Genomic DNA, 18,630 nt, shown 5'->3' on the forward strand with positions numbered 1-18,630 from the left:
CAAACCCTCAGGGGACACAAATGTGTGTGAGGACCCGCCTGCAACCAACCATGCTAAACTGGAAACCTACTATTCCAGTTGGAGAAAAACTGGCTTGCCTGGGGCTCTGAGAGGCAGCAAGCCCTGGTGTCCTGCCCGGCCATGCTTTACCCATCTGACAAGAACTTGACTCATTACAAGTTCTTAGCTTGGTGCCCTTAGAGTCTCAAATTATATGCAAACATTCTAGATCTTTATATATGCATATTTGAGGGGGAAGAAGGTACACAGCTTTCTTCCGATTCTCAAAGGAACCCTTGACCTTAAAAAGGTCAAAGCTCCCAGAACTCCAAAGTTATTACAAATCTCCAACTCCCACATTTCTCCTCCCTCTCCTACCCTAGACTAGGGCTGAGGTCCAGAGGGGAAATGCTAGCCCCAAACTACACAGCAAATCTGGGGCAGAACCGGAACTGGGACCCCGGTGTCCCATGCCCTAATCCAAGGCCCTTACCCCAGCCACACCAACGCGGAGCCTCGACCCACCTGACAGGCAGGGCGAGGGGCTGCGGCGGACCCGGGCCAGGGAGGTGGTGATAGAGTCTTGCCTCCTGCTCATGGCTCTGGCCAAGCTCCTGGAACATGGAGCTGAGGCCGGCGACCGTGCCCTTCTGGATAGCACGGAGCGAGTGGCGTCGGTACTCGTCCCGGGCGCGCTGGGCTCCGCGGCTCCTCTCCTCATCAGCCGCCTTGGACCGGCGCACTGGAAAGAGGAAGACAGCGCGTTAGCCCAGATCCGCAGCCCAGGCGGTGCACTGCGCCAGCTGGGACAGGAAATATTCGGTTGGTGCAAAAGTAATTGCAATGTAGTGGCAAAAAATCGCGATGACTTTTGCACCAACCTAATAGTCCAGGAACCTCAGGATTCACCTGGCTGCAAGGAAGCTCAGAACCCAGAATGACAGAGCAGGCCCCACCCAGCCCTAGCAGCAGCCCTAGGGCAAGCCTGTCCCTACAGAGGTAAAGATACCCAGACAGTTTAGGGTTGTCTGGTTGTTCCTGTGACGCCATTCCAGAATGGCCAAGCCACCTTGGGGTGGAAATTTCCATCTCCCTATGTATTTCTTCCTGGAAGTGGCCTGCTCAGAGCAGCTCCTCAAATCCTCTGCCCACTCAGCTCACCTGTCAAGGTGGCCAGCACTTCCAGACACCACCACCGTCACCCACATTGACAGTGCCAAGCCCTGGGCTTGGTGCCTTCCCTGCATTATCTCACTAAAGGACTTCCCCCAACCACCCAAGCAGGGAACATCACTATTTCTGCCTTAGGGGTGAGGAAACCAGCCTCTGAGAGGTTAAGTAACTTGCCCAAAGTAAATCAGCTAATAAGGAGCAGAGCCTGGACAGAAACCCAGGTGTGCCTGGCTGTAAAACCCACACAGTTCTTTCCACCCCATGGCCCCACCACTCAAGCAGCTACTTTTGATTTAAAACCCTGTGTATCTGACACCAGAGCTCTTTCCTACTAAAAAACAAAGGAGCATTAAAAGACCATCTGGCCCAACCTCCTCATGTTATTCATGTGGAAACTGAGGCTCAAGGAAGGACAGCAATTTGCCCAACTGGGTTAATGGACCAGGCCAGGAACCATCCTTCCTGCTACCACAAGATGAGTTGTTGGAAACACTAGTGTCTCAGTTCTGGAGCCCTTTCTTGGTTTCCCATGACCTTGAGAGCTGGTAGGTGAGTGTATGGACAGGGAGGGGGAAGAGGATCTTTTGCTAATTCTAACAGCTTACAAGACTCCAAGACACCCCGCTCTCTAGCTGTCTGTCTTCACATACACATATATTAATAGATGTGTATATATTCATTTTTTTGAGATAAGGTCTCACTCTGTCACCCAGGCTGGAGTGCAGTGGTGTGATCACAGCTCACTGCAACCTCGACCTCCTAGGCTCAAGCAATCCTCCCACCTCAGCCTCCTGAGTAGCTGAGACTACAGGTGTGTGCCACCATGCCCATCTAAGTTTTTAAATTTTTTGTAGAGACAGGGCTTCACTATGTTGCCCAGCCTGGTCTTGAACTCTTGTGCTAAAGCAATCCTCCCACCTCAGCCTCTCCAAAGTACTGGGGTGATAAGAGTGAACCACCATGCACGACCTCTTCCATCTTTTTGTGCTCCTCAAGGAAGGGCCCTGTCTCAGCCAAGTGGCCTTGAAAAGATATCTGTGCTTTTAAATCTCAAAAGGGAGATCTGGGACCTGGAAAATGCCGGAAAGGGAACAAAACCCATTAGAGGCAAATTCTGGAATTAAAACCAATTATTTTGTAGTCTCATTGCATCTTGGCAGGCCCCTATCTGCCTCTAAAATCCAACTATTTTGCAAAAAAAAACCTCTTGCTGGCCTTGTTCTTCTAATTGCACCAGGCTAATGCCCCAGCCCCAGTGAGTCACCTTCTCTTCTCAGAGTAAAATCTTAGTCTGTTTCTACTCCAGTGCCACTCAAGACATGCATAGCAGGCACCTACCAAGAACTGCACTGTTAGTATTTGCAGGATAAAGGTCAGTAGCCCTGTTCCTCAAAGAAAGCATTTCTACTTCACAAGTTGTCAAAGAACCCTTTCTGGGAACAGAACATCTCCCAGATCTGACGAAGGCAGCATGAAGTCTATCCCTCAGAAGGTATTTATGGAAGTGCCCCCATGGGTGTCCCATACAGAATATCCACTAGGCTATGAACTCCACGAGGGCAGGTGGAGAGTTTGCTTTGGTCTATTCATTGCTGTATTCTAGTGCCAAGAACACGGTTGGCAGGCGATACATATTTTTGTATGACTGATTGAACTCAATTAAGTATTTAGCACTGCACTAGGCCCTGAGTTGGATACAGAGATAATAGTGAAGCAAATCCTTCTTTCAAGGCACTCACGGGCAAGCTGAGAAAATAAGACCAACAAATATCTCTAGCATAATGAAGAAAGTAGTGAGCATCATTTAAAAAAGAGACCAATAAAGTATTGTCAGAGCTTAGGGGCAGCAGCCTCGCATTCTGCTAGGGAGCCAGCAGCCATCACAGGAAATAATTTGACTGGGTGTGGGAAGATCAATAAGAGTTTTCCAGAGAAAGAAAAGGGAAGAGGCCATTCCAGAGAGAAAACCAAGGTTTCAGTGGTTTGTCACTCCTTATGTTACAAGACTCCAAGACACCCCTCTCTCTGGCCTTCCATCTTTTTGTGTTCCTCAAGGAAGGGCCTTGTGTCTGCCAAGTGGCCCTGAGAAGACATCTGTATGTTGCGGCCTCTAAAACTCAAAAGCGAGGTCTGTAAGTTCCAGACCCTAAGAACACCATGACACCAGCCTTGTATTGTAACGAAAGGCTCCAACAAGGTCAGGATGCCCCGGGATGGGCTTTGCAGACATTTGACTGCAAACTAAAAACTAGAAGCTCGTGCCATACAAGCACCATGACTTTTGGAAGATTACAGCCCCTGAGAGACAGTGACATTCAGTGACAGACAGGCAGGCAGGTTGCAGAAGGAAACTGTATGCAGACTAGGGAGCCGGGTTTTTGGAATTCAGACAGGTAGGGCCTTGAGCCATTTGTCACACAAAGACTAAACCCATTCTCCTAAAGCCCAGCTCTAATCTTACCATTCTCTTCCTCAAAAGCCTTCAGTGGCTCCCACTGCACACAGAATAAAATACAAACACCTTGGCCTGCCAGGTAAGGCCCTGAGAAGTGCCCTGCCTACTTTCCTTACTTTCTCAGCTCAGTGGGCTCCTTCCCCAGCACACACACACACACACACACACACACACACACACACACCCCACTTTGCACTGTAGCTCCACCACGCTCCCACCAAGCTACAAACCTGCCTCTGTGCAGCTGTGTTTACCAACTCAGACCAACTGGGTCAGCTCAGAAATCTCAGGCCCACCCTACTCCCCTGCCCAGACAGAAAAAGCTCAGTGTCCTGTAGAATTCAGATGATCCGGTTACATCCTGCAGAGAAACTCCATGCTTCAAAGCAACATTAATTTGTACTAATCCCTTGGGTGAACAGAACAATGTCCCTGAAAATTAATGAATAATCCTAAAATATGGGGAAAGGCATCAGTAAAGATTTTAATTGTATGTGAAAGTGGATGTGTTTAAATTCTGCTCCGTGTGATCTTGGGCAACCTGAATTACCTTAGCTACACCTTCTTTCCTTGTCCATAAAGTGGGGGTCTGACTGGGTTGCTTTGAGATGTAAACGGGACAGTACATGGCGGGCTTGGAAAGCCCTGGCATGGGCTAGGTTTATTAAATATTATATGTTATTGTCGTGTTTGCTGTGAGATAAAGAAGCTGAAATGGCATCTTTAGAAAGGGTCCATCCCTGAATGGAGGTGGGGAAGTGATGTGGGAGCAGAGGAGATGTGTGGAGTCAGGGGCTCTTGTCAGAGAATGGAAAAACCAAGTGTGAGCAGGAAAAGCCTCTGACCCCTGGGGAGGGAAAACAGGCAGCCGAGATGCTGAAGGGTATCACACAGGCCTTTTGTGACTCGGCCTGCTGGAGCCATGGTCCCTTGGTGGAAGAATGGGTTTGGCACTCAAGATGAGGTAAGCAAAGTTCGACAACAGCTAAACTTGGGCCAAGGGAAAGGGCTCTCTCAACCCTTATCCAAGGCTTCTGAGGTCGGCAGCCAACCACCCTCGTGGTCCTGAACCCTGCGGGCAACGCCTGATGGCTGCCAACAGTGACCCCCTGTGGCCTCCAGGAGCCACTGCAGGAGTTCCTTAAGTCCAGAGCACTTCACACCCATGTGAATGTTGTAATGACTCAGCTTCGGGAACCATAAAGCCCCCAGGGATTCCTGAGCTAATTCAAGAGAGGACCCTAAGTAGGACGCTAATCGGCCACATGGGAGCTCAGGCTAGCATTATTCTGAGTTATAATACCAAAAATATGTGGCACCTAGAGTTTAAGGAGAGCTTCAAGCCAGTTTGTCCAAGGAGAAACTGCACGATGTCCCATCCCATCAAGGGATAGAGAAAGCCCTTCTTCTGTCTTCTCCTTCAGCTGTGCTCCCAGCCCAAAATTCTGCTATGCTCACTCCACTCCCAGCCCAGACTCTACCCCCACAAGCCCCTTCCGGCTCCACCTGTCTCAAGCCTACAGCATTTTAGTATCACTGACCCCGACTCTGGTGCACACTCCTTTTTAAGAGGAAAGGGAATGGAACCCACATCACTGGACCCCGACCTGGGCCTGAGGCCACGTTTCCCACTCCGCTCTGTCAACAACCTGGCAAGAAGTGAGACAACCAGTGTGCAGATTGTTGGTTAAAGGCCACAACCAGAATGACACAGGTCAAGGAGCCACAGGTAAACACAAGTCCCTCTGACGACTCCAAAGTCCTGCTTACATTTCTAACCTAGTAACAGCAGCAATGATAAATGTCCAGTTTTTACAAATAATATCATTTCTCAAGTCAGGCTAGCTCATCTCTGAATCTCTGGGCAACTAGATGTTATCTAACTCCACACTCCTACAAGTTCACAGTTGAAAAACTATGAAATGAATTTCTGTGCCTGATGTATTCAGAGAGTCTCAGAAGCCAGAGCTCTGCTGAATAACTGACTGAATTCTCTGTTGAACTGAATAACTAACAGTATTCAAGTGATACTAAATGGGATAATTTCCCTTTTTTCTAACTTGGAGAATTTAATTTGGGTGTTTTATCAAAAACTGCTGCTCCCCCATAGATTAATGGCCCACTATATCTTTCATATTAAATCAATTGAGTGCAGAATGGTTTTGTTGGATGTGAATGACAGGCTCTGGAGTTTAACTCATCATTCTTTAAGAAAGGCTAAGATGAGGAACTGAAACCACAGGGCTTGAATGATCACTTCTTTTCTGTTTTTCAGAGGCTTTCCCATTTTCAGTTGCCACACAGTACATTAATGAGCAATCAAGCAGCTCCTGGGCCAGTCGATTTCCATTCTCCGTCCCTAATGAGAAACCAGCCCTGCTCTTAACTTTCCATCCCATTGTGTAGCTAAAAAAGAAGAGCACTTCATGAACACAGACCTTTACAACTTAGAAAGCACTGTTACTTCCTCTCTCTCATTTCACCCTCCCAACAGGCCTCAGCTCAACATGATTAACCCCATTATACAAACGTGGAAACTGAGCAACTGAGCAAGAGCTTGCTCAAGGTCACACTAGTAAGTGGGCAGAGCTAGGACAGGACTCCCAGTCCAGTGCTCCTTCCCACACACTGCAGTAGCCTCGGGAGACAACTTTGTAATGGTTCACAATTTTTTGTCAGATCTTTGCTCTGCCTCCCCTTTCCACCTGCCTCCTCTTTCATCCTGAATTTAAATGAATGTTTTTTTAACTCTTTCTCATCTTATCTTTCAAGCCTCATTTTTCATCACCAGAACCCCAGGATGCCACCACACTGCAACGTGTGCCATGACCTACGCACACAATAATCTTGCTTTGCTCAGCAGAGTTCCCTCTGCTATGACACCCTGTCCCACCTTCTTCGCCCACCCATTTTCCCTGAACCAAATGCCATTTCCTCTGCAGGGCCTTTCCAAATGCTCTCCCTTCTGAAAGGGATTCACTCTCTCCTGGTGTATTTTATTTTATTTTATTTATTTTTGAGATGGAGTCTTGCTCTGTTGCTCAGGCTGGAGTGCAATGGTGCGATCTCAGCTCACTGCAACCTCCACCTCCCGGGTTCAAGAGATTCTCCTGCCTCAGCCTCCTGAGTAGCTGGGATTACAGGTGCACATTGCCATGCCTGGCTAATTTTTGTATTTTTAGTAGAGATGGAGTTTCACCATGTTGGCCAGGCTGGTCTCGAACTCCTGACCTCAAGGGATCCACCTGCCTCAGCCTCCCAAAGCCCTGGCATTACAGGCATGAGTCATTGTGCCCAGCCTCCCCATGTATTTTATACAAACCTATGTTGGCACACTTACCTATTGAACTGTAACTCGGGCATGTAAGCCACTTTTTCCAGGCTGAGATTTTTGAGGGGAGGAAATATGTCTAATACAATGGTTGGCATACAGTAGGAGCTCAATTGATGTACAGTTGTCCCTCGGCATCCTCAGGGGATTGGTTCAAGGAAACCCCTCCTCCACTCCCCATCTCTCATGAATACCAAAATCTGCGAATGCTCAAGCTCCTTTTATAAAATGGTGTAGGGATTGCGTATAGCCTATGCACACCCTCCCATATACTTTAAATCAGCTCTAGATTACTTCTCATACTTAATACAATATGAATGCTATGTAAATAGTTGCTATACTGTATTTTTATTTTTATTGTTATGTTGTTATTTTTACTGTTTTTTTCCAAATATTTTCTGTCAGAAGTTGAGTGAATCTGCACATGCAGAACCCAAGGACACCGAAGGCCAAGCCTATACTGTTGCTCCTCAGTCTTACTGGGTGCAGATGACAAGCATCTCCCCCAAGCGGCAGGAGGAAGCATTGTGGGGAAAAGTTCTGCGAGTAAGATCAATGTTGAGCTACCACCAGCACTGAACTTCAGTAAAGATAGAGCCTCCATCTGCCTTTATTCTGTTATTTCAAACAAACTTGTTATAGAGTGTAATGTCTGCTTAGTGTTCCCGCAACCTCAGGCATCCCTCGGCAGTCCTTGGAATGCCCAGCAGTAACTCCACAGGACGGAACCCATGAGGAACTACCTGTGCATGGACCGCTGGAGGCCTGTGAGGCCAGTGACCAAAGACATCCCTCCTACAGGCTGCTTTTGGAGGTACCTAACCTGCAGGCCAGAACACTAGGCCAAGAGTAAGGAAAAAGAAAAGCCTTCATTTGCGCCTGATGCTTCGACCTCCCTATTAAGTCTGAGCCTGAGATTCCTTATCAGTACAATAGAAATGCCAATGCTCTGCTATGAGGCTGTTCTCGGCTCATGAGCAATGAATGTCCTAAGGCTTTGTGAACTTTCAGGGTTCGGGGCATTCAGATGAATTTAGTGAGGGCACAGTGTTTAGCAGTATTTGGCAATTCTTAAAACAACTCCAACCCATATGTGAATGGGCATGAAATAGTTCAACAGCAGCTGCCCAAACGTTATCAATGAGCAAGGGGAACATTCTCTCCTGAGCATATGCCCCTGAGGCATCGCCTAGGAGCGTGCCCCAGATAAAAAAAAAGAGCTTTGACCACAATGTTGCATTTGTATAATTTTAACTCTGAAAGGAAGAAGTAAATGGTAACAGTGAAACCCAGGTCCCAAGGCTGGAAGTGGTCAACAGAGAAAAGGAGGCATGGTCCTGAATACAAACAGACCCCACCCACATTTCCCTCCCCAGTCCAAGGACACACCAATACCCAAGTAACAAGGAATGGAGACTTAAACGCAAAATTCCACTGTAATTTCAACTGCATACACATGCATTCCATAATGTGATTCCATTCTCGTTCCAAATAGAGGGAACCAATCATTTTCCATCTCCCACAAACCAATGATAGGACTACTCCCTGAACACGCTATTAAGGAGGGATTGAAGAATTCGGTGGACTAGCCACTCTGGTGCTCCAGGAGGAGAGGACAGAGGAGTCTGTCCCCTGCTTACACTGCTGGAGTGAGCCTGAGATTCGACCCTATCTGAATAGCACAATCTCTTAAGCTTTCATTGATTCAAAGAGCTTCTGAGTGCAGCGGTCACTCAGGTAGGAAGGGAACTTTCCTTAATAGAAAAAAAAATCTCAAGCTAAAGGCAGCCACTAGGCCAGGGCAACAGTGTTGAAAATATATTACACACAGCCCAAAGGGTTTCACAGAGGAGTCCCTGAAGCCACAGGATGCGGGGACGATTCAGGGGGCCAGGGACCATGGGCCCCCTCACTCTCCTCACCCGGGCCAGCTGCTCACACCTTCTTGTACCCAGTGGGCTTCAGCATAAACATATGTGAAAACAGCAGCCATAAGGGAGCTTGGAGAGCAAAGACAGCCCAGTTTTGAAGCTCTTTTGTAAATACAACAGTAAGTCCCTAAGAGAGAGAAACAGAAGACCTGGTTGAGAGATGAGGCTTGCACTGCACTGTGCTGGCATTGCTACTCTGAGGCACTGCATACAGGATAATCTCTGCTCTGGGCCTGGGCACACAGCTCTCAGTCTGCCAGGGCCCAAGAGACCTAGGAAAATCTGATTGAGACATCAATGCTGAGAAGCAGAAGGAACACTGGTGTCTTAAAAATTGCAACTGCCTCATTTTTTTACACATTTTGTGCAAAAATTGTACAAAATAAAAATTAAATTTTAAATTTTTTAATTTTTTTTTTAAGATTCTGTTTGGTTTATTCCTTTTCCAGCATTTGATTACATGCTAGGTCACTTGGAATAAAAAAAGATTCAACACAAAATTAAATAATTTCCACCCATCCACCTTCCCAACTGCCCAGTTATGGCCCCAAATTTGCCCCAGAAGTTCTGGGTGTTTTAGGACTGGCACCAAATTAATTATATGTCGGCTTAAAAAGGTATCAGTGGAAAAGGTGAATTAAGGACCTCTGAAAATCCTCTCTTCCATAAAACAATGAAAACACTGGAAAATCCTCAGAACCAACTTTCTCAGATTGTTAGAAATTAACCAAAGGCTTATAGGAATTCAGGGAGCATTTATTCAAGAGAAAAAGGTTCATTGCAAGTGAAGAGACTAAATTCGTAATAAAAAAAAATTCCCATAAAGAAACCCGAGGACTAGATGTCTTCACTAGTGAGTTATACTAAATATTTCAAGAAAAATTAATTCCTCTTTACAAATTCATCCTGAGAAATAGAAGAGGAATGAACACTTTCCAACTTGTGCTTTGAGGCTAGTATTACCCTGACACCACAACCAGACAAAAACATCAAAGAAAATAAAACTGCAGATCAATATTTCCTATGAATACAGATGCAAAATCCTCAACAAAATAGTAGCAAATGGAATTTAGCAACATATAAACAGGATTATGTGCTATAAAGAAGTGGGATTTATCCCAGGAATGTGAGACTAGCTCAGTATATGAAACTCAGCCATGGAATCCACCATGTTAATAAAGAACAAAAAACATATGATCATCTCAACAGATGCAAAACAAGCATTTGATAAAATCCAACACCCTTTCATCATAAAAACACCCAACAATCTAAGAAAGCACGAAACTTCCTGAACCCAAGGTTATGTATGAAAACCCACAGCTAACATCATATTAAATGGTGGCTAACATCTGTAATCCCAGAACTTTGGGAGATCGAGGTGGACAGACTTCTTGAGCTCAGGAGTCTTAAGACCAGCCTGGGCAACATGGCAAAACCCCGTCGCTAAAAAAAATATATAAAAATTAGCCAGATGTGGTGGTGTGCATCTGTAGTCCCAGCTACTCAGGAGACTGAGGTAGGAAGGTCACTTGAACCTAGGCAGTTGAGGCTGCAGTGAGCTGAGATAATGCCACTGCACTCCAGCCTGAGTGACAAAGTGAGACCTTGTCTCAAAAAACAAAACAAAACAAAATAGTGAAAGACTAAAAATTTACCTCTAAGATGAGAAACAAGAGAGGGATGCCTTTTGCCACTTCCATTCAACATAGTATTGGAAGTTCTAGCCAGAGCAATTAGGTAAGAAAACAAAATAGAAGGAATCCAAACTGGAAAGGAAGAAGTAAAACTATCTCTATCTGCACATGAAATTATCTTGTATGCAGAAAATCATAAGGAATACACAAAAAGATACATTCCAGCTAATAAACAAGGTTAGTAAGGTTACAGGATACAAGATCAATATACAAAAGTCAATTGCATTTCTATGCACTAGCAATAAACAATCCAAAAATGAAACTAAGAAAACTATTCTATTTACAATAGCATCAGAAATAATACGCCATTAGGAATAAACTTAGCAAAACAAGGGCAAGGCTTCTACACTGAAAACTACAAAATATTATTGAAAGAGATTTTTAAAGACTTAGATAAATGGAAAGACATTCTGTGATCATGAATTGGAAGACTAAATATTGTTAAGACAGCAATATTCTCCAAATTGATCTACAAATTTCATGTAATCACTATCAAAATTCCAGCTACCTTTATTGCAACAACTGACAAGCTGATTCTAAAATGGAAATGGAAATACAAAGGACTCAGAATAACCAAAATAATCCTGAAAAAGAAGAACAAACATGGAGGTCTCATACTGCCCAATTTCAAAATGTACAACAAAGCTACAGTAATCAAGACTATGTTGTACTGGCATAAGAAACAGACATATAAATCAATGGAACAGGATTGAGAGTACAGAAACAGGCCAGGCATGGTGGCTGACGCCTGTAATCCCAGCGCTTAAGGAGGCCAAAGCAGGCAGATCACTTGAGCTCAGGAGTTCGAGACCAGATTGGGCAACATGGCAAGACCTTGTCTCTAATAGAAATACAAAAAACAAAAACAAAAAAAAAAACAGGTGTGGTGGTACACGCCTGTGGTCCAGCTACTCAGGAGGCTGAAGTGGGAGGATAGACATTTGAGCCCGTGGCGCAGAGCTTGCAGTAAGCTGAGATCACACCACTATATTCCAGCCTGGGTGACAGAGTGAGACTCCGTCTCAAAAAAAAAAAAAAAGAGAGAGAGAGACAGTTACAGAAACAGACATATTTTTGGTGAATTGATTTTCAACAAGAGTTCCAATACCATCCAATGGAGAAAGAATAGTCTTTTCAACAAGTGGTGCTTGGACAACTTGGATGGCCATATGAAAAAGAATTAAGTAGGAACCCTACCTCACATAAAAATTAAATCAAAATGGATCAAAGACCTAAATGTAAGGGCTAAACCTATAAATCTCTTAGAACAAAGATAGGTGTAAGCCAGTGTGACCTTCCTTGGATTAGGCAATGGTTTCTTAGATAAGACACAAATCATAAACAACCAAAAAAATGGATAAATTGAACTTCATCAAAATTAAAATTTTTTGTGCTTCAAAGGACTATCAAGAAAGTGAAAAGACAACCCCAAAGAATAGCAGAAAATATCTGCAAACCATATCTCTGATAAGAAATTAATATCCAAAATATATAGTGAACTCTGGCAACTCAACAACAAAAATTCAAAAATGGGTAAAGAATTGGAATAGACATTTCTCCAAAGATGATATATAAACAGCCATAAAGCACATTTATAAAATGTTCAACATCATTAGTCACTAGGAAAATGCAAATCAAAACCACGATGAGATGTCACTTCACACACACTAGAAAGGCTTTTATAATAAAAAACACAAAAAATTACAAGTGTTGGCAAGGATGTCAAGGAATTAGATCCCTCATACATTGCTGGTAAGGATATAAAATGGTGCGATCACTTTGGAAAACAGTGTGGCAGTTAAGAGGTGAGACCTTTAAGAGATGATTGGATCATGAGGACTGTGCCTTCAAGAATGGATTAATCCTTTCATGGATTAATGTATTAATGGGTTAATGGGTTATCATGGGAGTTGGTTAGCTATCAAGAGAGCAGGCCTGTATAAAAGCCAGTTTGGGCCGGGCATGGTGGCTCACACCTGTAATCCCAGCACTTTGGAAGGCCAAGGCAGGTGGATCCCCTGAGGTCAGGAGTTCCAGACCAGCCTGACGAACATGATGAAACCCTGTCTCTACTAAAATTACATAAATTAACTGGGTGTGGTGGCACGCACCTATAATCCCAGCTACTAGGGAGGCAGGAGAATCACTTGAGCCTGGGAGGGAGAGGTTGCAGTGAGCTGAGATCAAGCCACTGCACTCCAGCCTGGGCAACACAGCAAGACTCCAACTCAAAAAAAAAAAAAGCCAGTTTGGCTCTTAGTGTACCTTCCATCTCCATGTGATGCCTTCCACTGCCTCAGGACTCTGAAGAGTTGCCACTAGCAAGAAGGCCCTTACCAGACGCAGCCCCTCAACCTCAGACTTCTCAGCCTCCAGAACTATAGGAAATAGATTTATTTTCTTTGTAAGTCACTCAGTCTCAGATATTCAGTTATAGAAATAGAAGACTAAGATACCATATGACCCAGAAATTCCACTCCTAGGTATATAGGTAATATTCAAGAGAATTGAAAATATATGTTCACACAAAAACTTGTACATAAATGTTCATAGCAACATTATTCAAAATAGCCAAAAAGTGAAAACAACCCAAATGTTCATCAACTGTTAAGTGGACAAACAACAATGTTGTATATGCATACATTAGAATATTATTCAATCATAAAATGGAAGGAAGGAATGATACCTGCTACAACATGAATGGACCTTGAAAACATTGTGCTAAGCGAAGTCAGACACCAAAACATTATGTGGCTTTTGGTGTCTGACTTCGCTTAGCACAAGGTTTTCAAGGTCCATTCACGTTGTATCATGTCCATCATAGGCAAATCTAGAGACAGAAATTGATGAGTAACTTCCAGGGATATGGTGGGGGAAGGAGTAACTGCTAATCGGTACAGAGTTTCTTTTTGAAGTGACAGAAATATTCTGGAATTAGTGGCAATGATTGCACAACTTTTTGAGTACACTAAAAAGCACTAAATTGTACACTTTAAAAGGCTAAATTTTATGGTATGTAAGTTGTATCTCCATTTTCAAGTCTATTTAATGAATCTGGCATAAGATTAAGACATGCTGAGGACCAGAAGGCTGGCCAGTAGAAGACACCTCACATCTCTGCTCTCCCCATTTGGCCCCAGTTGCAATCATCAGTCAAGGGTACCATCACAACAGCCTCCTCCTTGCTCTCTTCCCAAAACCCTACCAGATCTTGTCACTCGCCTTTGAAAGTTTCCCACTGTCCACGTGTATTAATCATGCCTTTTCATTTTCTGTATTTTCTGATTTTTTGACATCTGAGGCCTTTCTGATTCTGGAGAGGTTGCCCCTCCCAGGAATAGCCAATTTGTAGGGACAGTAAAGGGCTTGCCTGCAAGTGCACCTTCATATGCAAACCATTCAATCGGAAGCCCATCCCACAACTACCTCCCTTGTTGGGCTTTCACACTCTGAGCCACTGTCTCCCTGCCTTAATCACCCCACTGCCAGATGATGCAAAACTAGAGACAGCCCCTACACCCAAGAGCTCACTTTAGTTATTTACACTGGCCAATCCTAAGCCTGCCTAGCCTGCCTCTCCTTACCTTTCCCAAGGAAATCACAATAAACACTCTTGCCCATGTTTTCCCCCACTCCCTCTGCCTCCTGACCCACCCTGGGGCTTCCCCATGTGGCCCTGCATGGCCTGCCGTGCCTCCTGTCTCTAGGGACCTGTGAGTAAAAACGTCTTCCTTTACAAGTGTCATTTCTGAGCCTGCATGTCTTACCATACCCAAATAAAACAAATCCCAGGCACATAGGGAGGCACCGCCCTCCAAACTTAGTTCCACCTTCCCTTCCCCACCTAGCTTCTCGCCAACCTGACACTCCCCAAACTCTCACCACCCCACACTTCCCAGGCATGCCGTGTTCCTTTGTCACCAAGCCTTTGCCCATGCTGGAGCCTCCACCTACAGTGCCCTTCCCAGCCTTTTTGACTTGCTTATTCCTGTGTCACCAGCAAGCCTCACTTCATGACACCTCTTCTGGAGACCCAACAGGACAACCATGTTGTATGTGCTACATCCTCCCTCCAAGCCGTTAGTCTATGTATCTGTCTGCTGCTCTTGTTGATGAGTTTCTACAGGATGAGGACCGTGATTCCTCATCCCTGGATCCCTAGGGCTTAGCACAGAGCCAGGAAATTATTGGCAACTTAGTAAAGGTAAAATATGAGACAAGGTCTCACTCTCTTACCCAGGCTGCAGTGCTGTGGCACAATCATGGCTCACTGCAGCCTCAACCTCCTGGGCTCAAGCGATCCTCCCACCTCAGCCTCCCGAGTAGCTGGGACTACAGGCACATGCAAACCACCAATCCCAGCTAATACTTCTTATTTTTTTGTAGAGACAGGGTCTCACTATATTGCCCAGGCTAGGCTTTTATTTTTTTTAATACAAGAAATATCCCCGGCAGGGAGTGTGGCTCACGCCTGTAATCCCAGCACTTTGGGAGGCCGAGTCGGGTGGGTCACCTGAGGTCAGGAGTTTGAGACAAGCCTCGCCAACCTGGTGAAACCCCGTCTCTACTAAAAATACGAAAATCAGCTGGGCGTGGTGGCGGGCGCCTGTAATCCCAGCTACTCAGGAGGCTGAGGCAGGAGAATCACTTGAACCTGGGAGACGGAAGTTGCAGTGAGCCGAGATCGCACCATTGCACTCCAGCCTAGGCGACAGAGCAAGACTCTGTCTCAAAAAGAACAAAAAAGAAAGAAAAGGAAAAAGACATATCCCCAACAGGAAGGTAAGCTCTTCAAGGATGAAGCCTAACTTACCCTCTAAATTCTTAGCAGGACTGAGCACGTGGCCGTGTCCGAGTAAAGGCTGATGGAGTGAGTGAGTGAATGGAAATGACAAATGAGCAAATCAGCAGTGGGAGAAGGTGGGTGGGGAGGCAGGATCGGTCTCCCTGCCTGAGGCACAAGCTCTACTCACACTGTTCTTCCCACTCTCGCTCCTCTTTCTCACTGGCTTGGCAATGCAGCTGAGCCTGCTTCAGGGTCCAGTAGAGCTCCTTCGCCCTCTGCTCTTCCTGAAGGCGAATCTGCTCTTCTCCTTGCTTCCTCTCCTCTTCCTCTTTCCTCTGAAATGTCATGGGGACAGAACAACACGAGATGACCACAACACTTCAGAGAAACGAGAAAGAAATACCTCTGGGATTCTGCAGTGGATGGGGCTGAGAGTGCAGCAGCGGCCTCTCCAGCCTCAGTCCCTACATGTATGAAATTGAAATTACCCAGTAGTCCCATAGACAGTTGTTTTTGGATAAACACATAAATTACCCCTTCTGGTCTTAAAGCTTAAAACTTTTATTTGTTTTATTTGAATTGCTTCCTCAGGAAAGGATCCCTCAGGCCTCTCAAAAAGTATCAAATTACTGAAACTCACCAGATCACCACAACCAGACTATGAGATGCCTGACCCCTCAATGAGATGATTGCTTCCTAACTCCTCCCTAGTTTCTGTTTTCTTACACATTGTTACATTTCTTACCTGCTACACAAACCCCTAGTTTTAGTCAGTTAGGGAGGTGGAGATGGATTTGAGGCTGAGCTCCCATCTCCTCCGCTGCAGCACCTGATTAAAGCCTTCTTCCTTGGCAATACTCATCATCTAGGTGATTGACTTTCTGTGCTGCAAGCAGCAGGACCTGGATGGAACCCCGGTGTTTTAGTAATAAAGTGGTGGTGATCGTGCCACCTAACTTAACTGACAAGGTGGTGGTGAGGAGAAAATGGGTCGAAACAGGTGGAATGCCACAGAAAACTACACAGCCGTAAAACAGAATGAAGTCACGTCCTCTGCAGTAACATAGATGCATCTGGAGGCCATTACAGTAAGTGAACTAACACAGAAACAGAAAACCAAACACTGCATGTTCTCACTTATAAGTGGAAGCTAAACACTGGGTACTCATGGATATAAAGACGGCAATGACAGACACTGGGGATTACTGCAAGTGGGAGAAAGGGAGAGGAGGAATGACTGAAAAAGTGCCTATTGGGTACTATGCTCACTACCTGGTCACGGGTTCAATCTTAACCCATACTTCAGCATCACACAATATACCCTTGTAACAAGCGCCTCTGGAATCTAAAAGAAAAGTTAAGGAAAAAAAAGGCTGGGCACGGTGGCTCACGCCTGTAATCCCAGCACTTTGGGAGGCCGAGGCAGGCGGATCACCTGAGGTCAGAAGTTCGAGACCAGCTTGACCAACATGGAGAAACCCCATCTCTACTAAAAATACAAAATTAGCCCAGCATGGTGGCGCATGCTTGTAATCCCAGCTACTAGGGAGGCTGAGGCAAGAGAATCGCTTGAACCGGGAGGAGGAGGTTGCAGTGAGCTGAGATGGCGCCATTGCACTCCAGCCTGGGCAACAAGAGCAAAACTCTGTCTCAAAGAAAGAAAGAAAGAAAAAAAAAAAACAAGTGTTACTCAGGAGGCACGAGAATGGCTTGAACCCAGGAGGCAGAGGTTGCAGTGAGCCGAGATTGCACCACTACACTCCAGACTGGGTGTCTAAAAAAAAAAAAAGAAAGAAAGAAAAAGGAAATATGTGGAACAATGTGTAAACTCCACATTTCACTGCAGAGGTAAGAGGACTCTGTGCCATCCTGGTCGGGCGCAGTGGCTCACACCTGTAATCCCAGCACTTTGGGAGGCCAAGGCGGGTGGATCACCTGAGGTCAGGAGTTTGAGACCAGCTGGCCAACATAGTGAAACCCCGTCTCTACTAAAAAATACAAAAATTAGTCAGGCATGGTGGCATGCACCTGTAATCTGAGCTACTCAGGAGGCTGAAGTACGAGAATCGCTTGAACCGGGAGGTGGAGGTTGCAGTGAGCTGAGTCACACCATTGTGTGTCCGGAATTGGTGGGTTCTTGGTCTCACTGACTTCCAGAATGAAGCTGCGGACCCTCGCAGTGAGTGTTACAGTTCTTAAAGGCAGCGTGTCCGGAGTTTGTTCCTTCTAATGTTCGGATGTGTTTGGAGTTTGTTCTTTCTGGTAGGGTTCGTGGTCTCGCTGACTCAAGAGTGAAGCTGCGGACCTTCCCGGTGAGTGTTACAGCTCTTAAGGCAGCGCGTCTGGAGTTGTTCGTTCCTCCCAGTGGGCTCATGGTGTCACTGGCTTCAGGAGTGAAGCTGCAGACCTTCACGGTGAGTGTTACAGCTCATAAAGGCAGTATGGACCCAAAGGGTGAGCATCAGCAGGATTTATTGCAAAGAGCAAAAGAACAAAGCCTCCACAGTATGGAAGGGGACCCCAGCAGGTTGCCACTGGTGGCTGGGGTCAGCCTGCTTTTATTCTCTTATCTGGCCCCACCCACATCCTGCTGATTGGTAGAGCTGAGTGGTCTGTTTTGACAGGGGTGCCTTTACAATCCCTGAGCTAGACACAAAGGTTCTCCACATCCCCACCAGATTAGCTAGATACAGAGTGTGGACACAAAGGTTCTGTAAGGCCCCACCAGAGTAGCTAAATACAGGGTGTCGATTGGTGCATTCACAAACCCTGAGCTAGACACAGGGTGCTGATTGGTATGTTTACAAACCTTGAGCTAGATTCAGAGTGCCGATTGGTGTATTTACAATCCCCCAGCTAGACATAAAGGTTCTCCACGTCCCCACCAGCCTCAGGAGCCCAGCTGGCTTCACCCAGTGGATCGCGCATCGGTGCTGCAGGTGGAGCTGCCTGCCAGTCCAGCGCCCTGCGCCCACCCTCCTAAGCCCTTGGGTGGTCGATGGGACTGGGCGCGTGGAGCAGGGGGCGGCGCTCGTCAGGGAGGCTGGGCCGCACATGAGCCCACGGAGGGTGGGGAGGCTCAGGCATGGCGGGCTGCAGGTCCCAAGCCCTGCCCCACAGGAAGGCAGGTAAGGCCCAGCGAGAAATTGAGCACAGCAGCTGCTGGCCCAGGTGCTAAGCCCATCACTGCCCGGGCCGGTGGGGGGCCCGCCAAGCCCACGCCCACCTGGAACTCCAGCTGGCCCGCAAGCACCCCGCGC

At 46.1% G+C, this 18,630-nt stretch overlaps 1 protein-coding gene across 2 annotated transcripts in view; it reads right to left on the minus strand.

Annotated features, from left to right (window-relative positions):
* Positions 1 to 18,630, minus strand: part of SH2D4B (SH2 domain containing 4B) — a 108,528-nt gene that overhangs the window by 41,303 nt on the left and 48,595 nt on the right. For both annotated transcript variants that reach the window (XM_054435837.1, XM_054435838.1), the window contains exons 4-5: positions 15,558 to 15,705; positions 526 to 742 (exon numbers count right to left, since the gene is read on the minus strand). In XM_054435837.1, coding sequence (XP_054291812.1) covers positions 526 to 742; positions 15,558 to 15,705 — 365 coding nt within the window. The remainder of the gene's footprint in view (positions 1 to 525; positions 743 to 15,557; positions 15,706 to 18,630) is intronic.

The sequence above is a fragment of the Pongo pygmaeus genome, chromosome 8 (assembly GCF_028885625.2).
Source record: "Pongo pygmaeus isolate AG05252 chromosome 8, NHGRI_mPonPyg2-v2.0_pri, whole genome shotgun sequence".
NCBI lineage: Eukaryota > Metazoa > Chordata > Mammalia > Primates > Hominidae > Pongo > Pongo pygmaeus.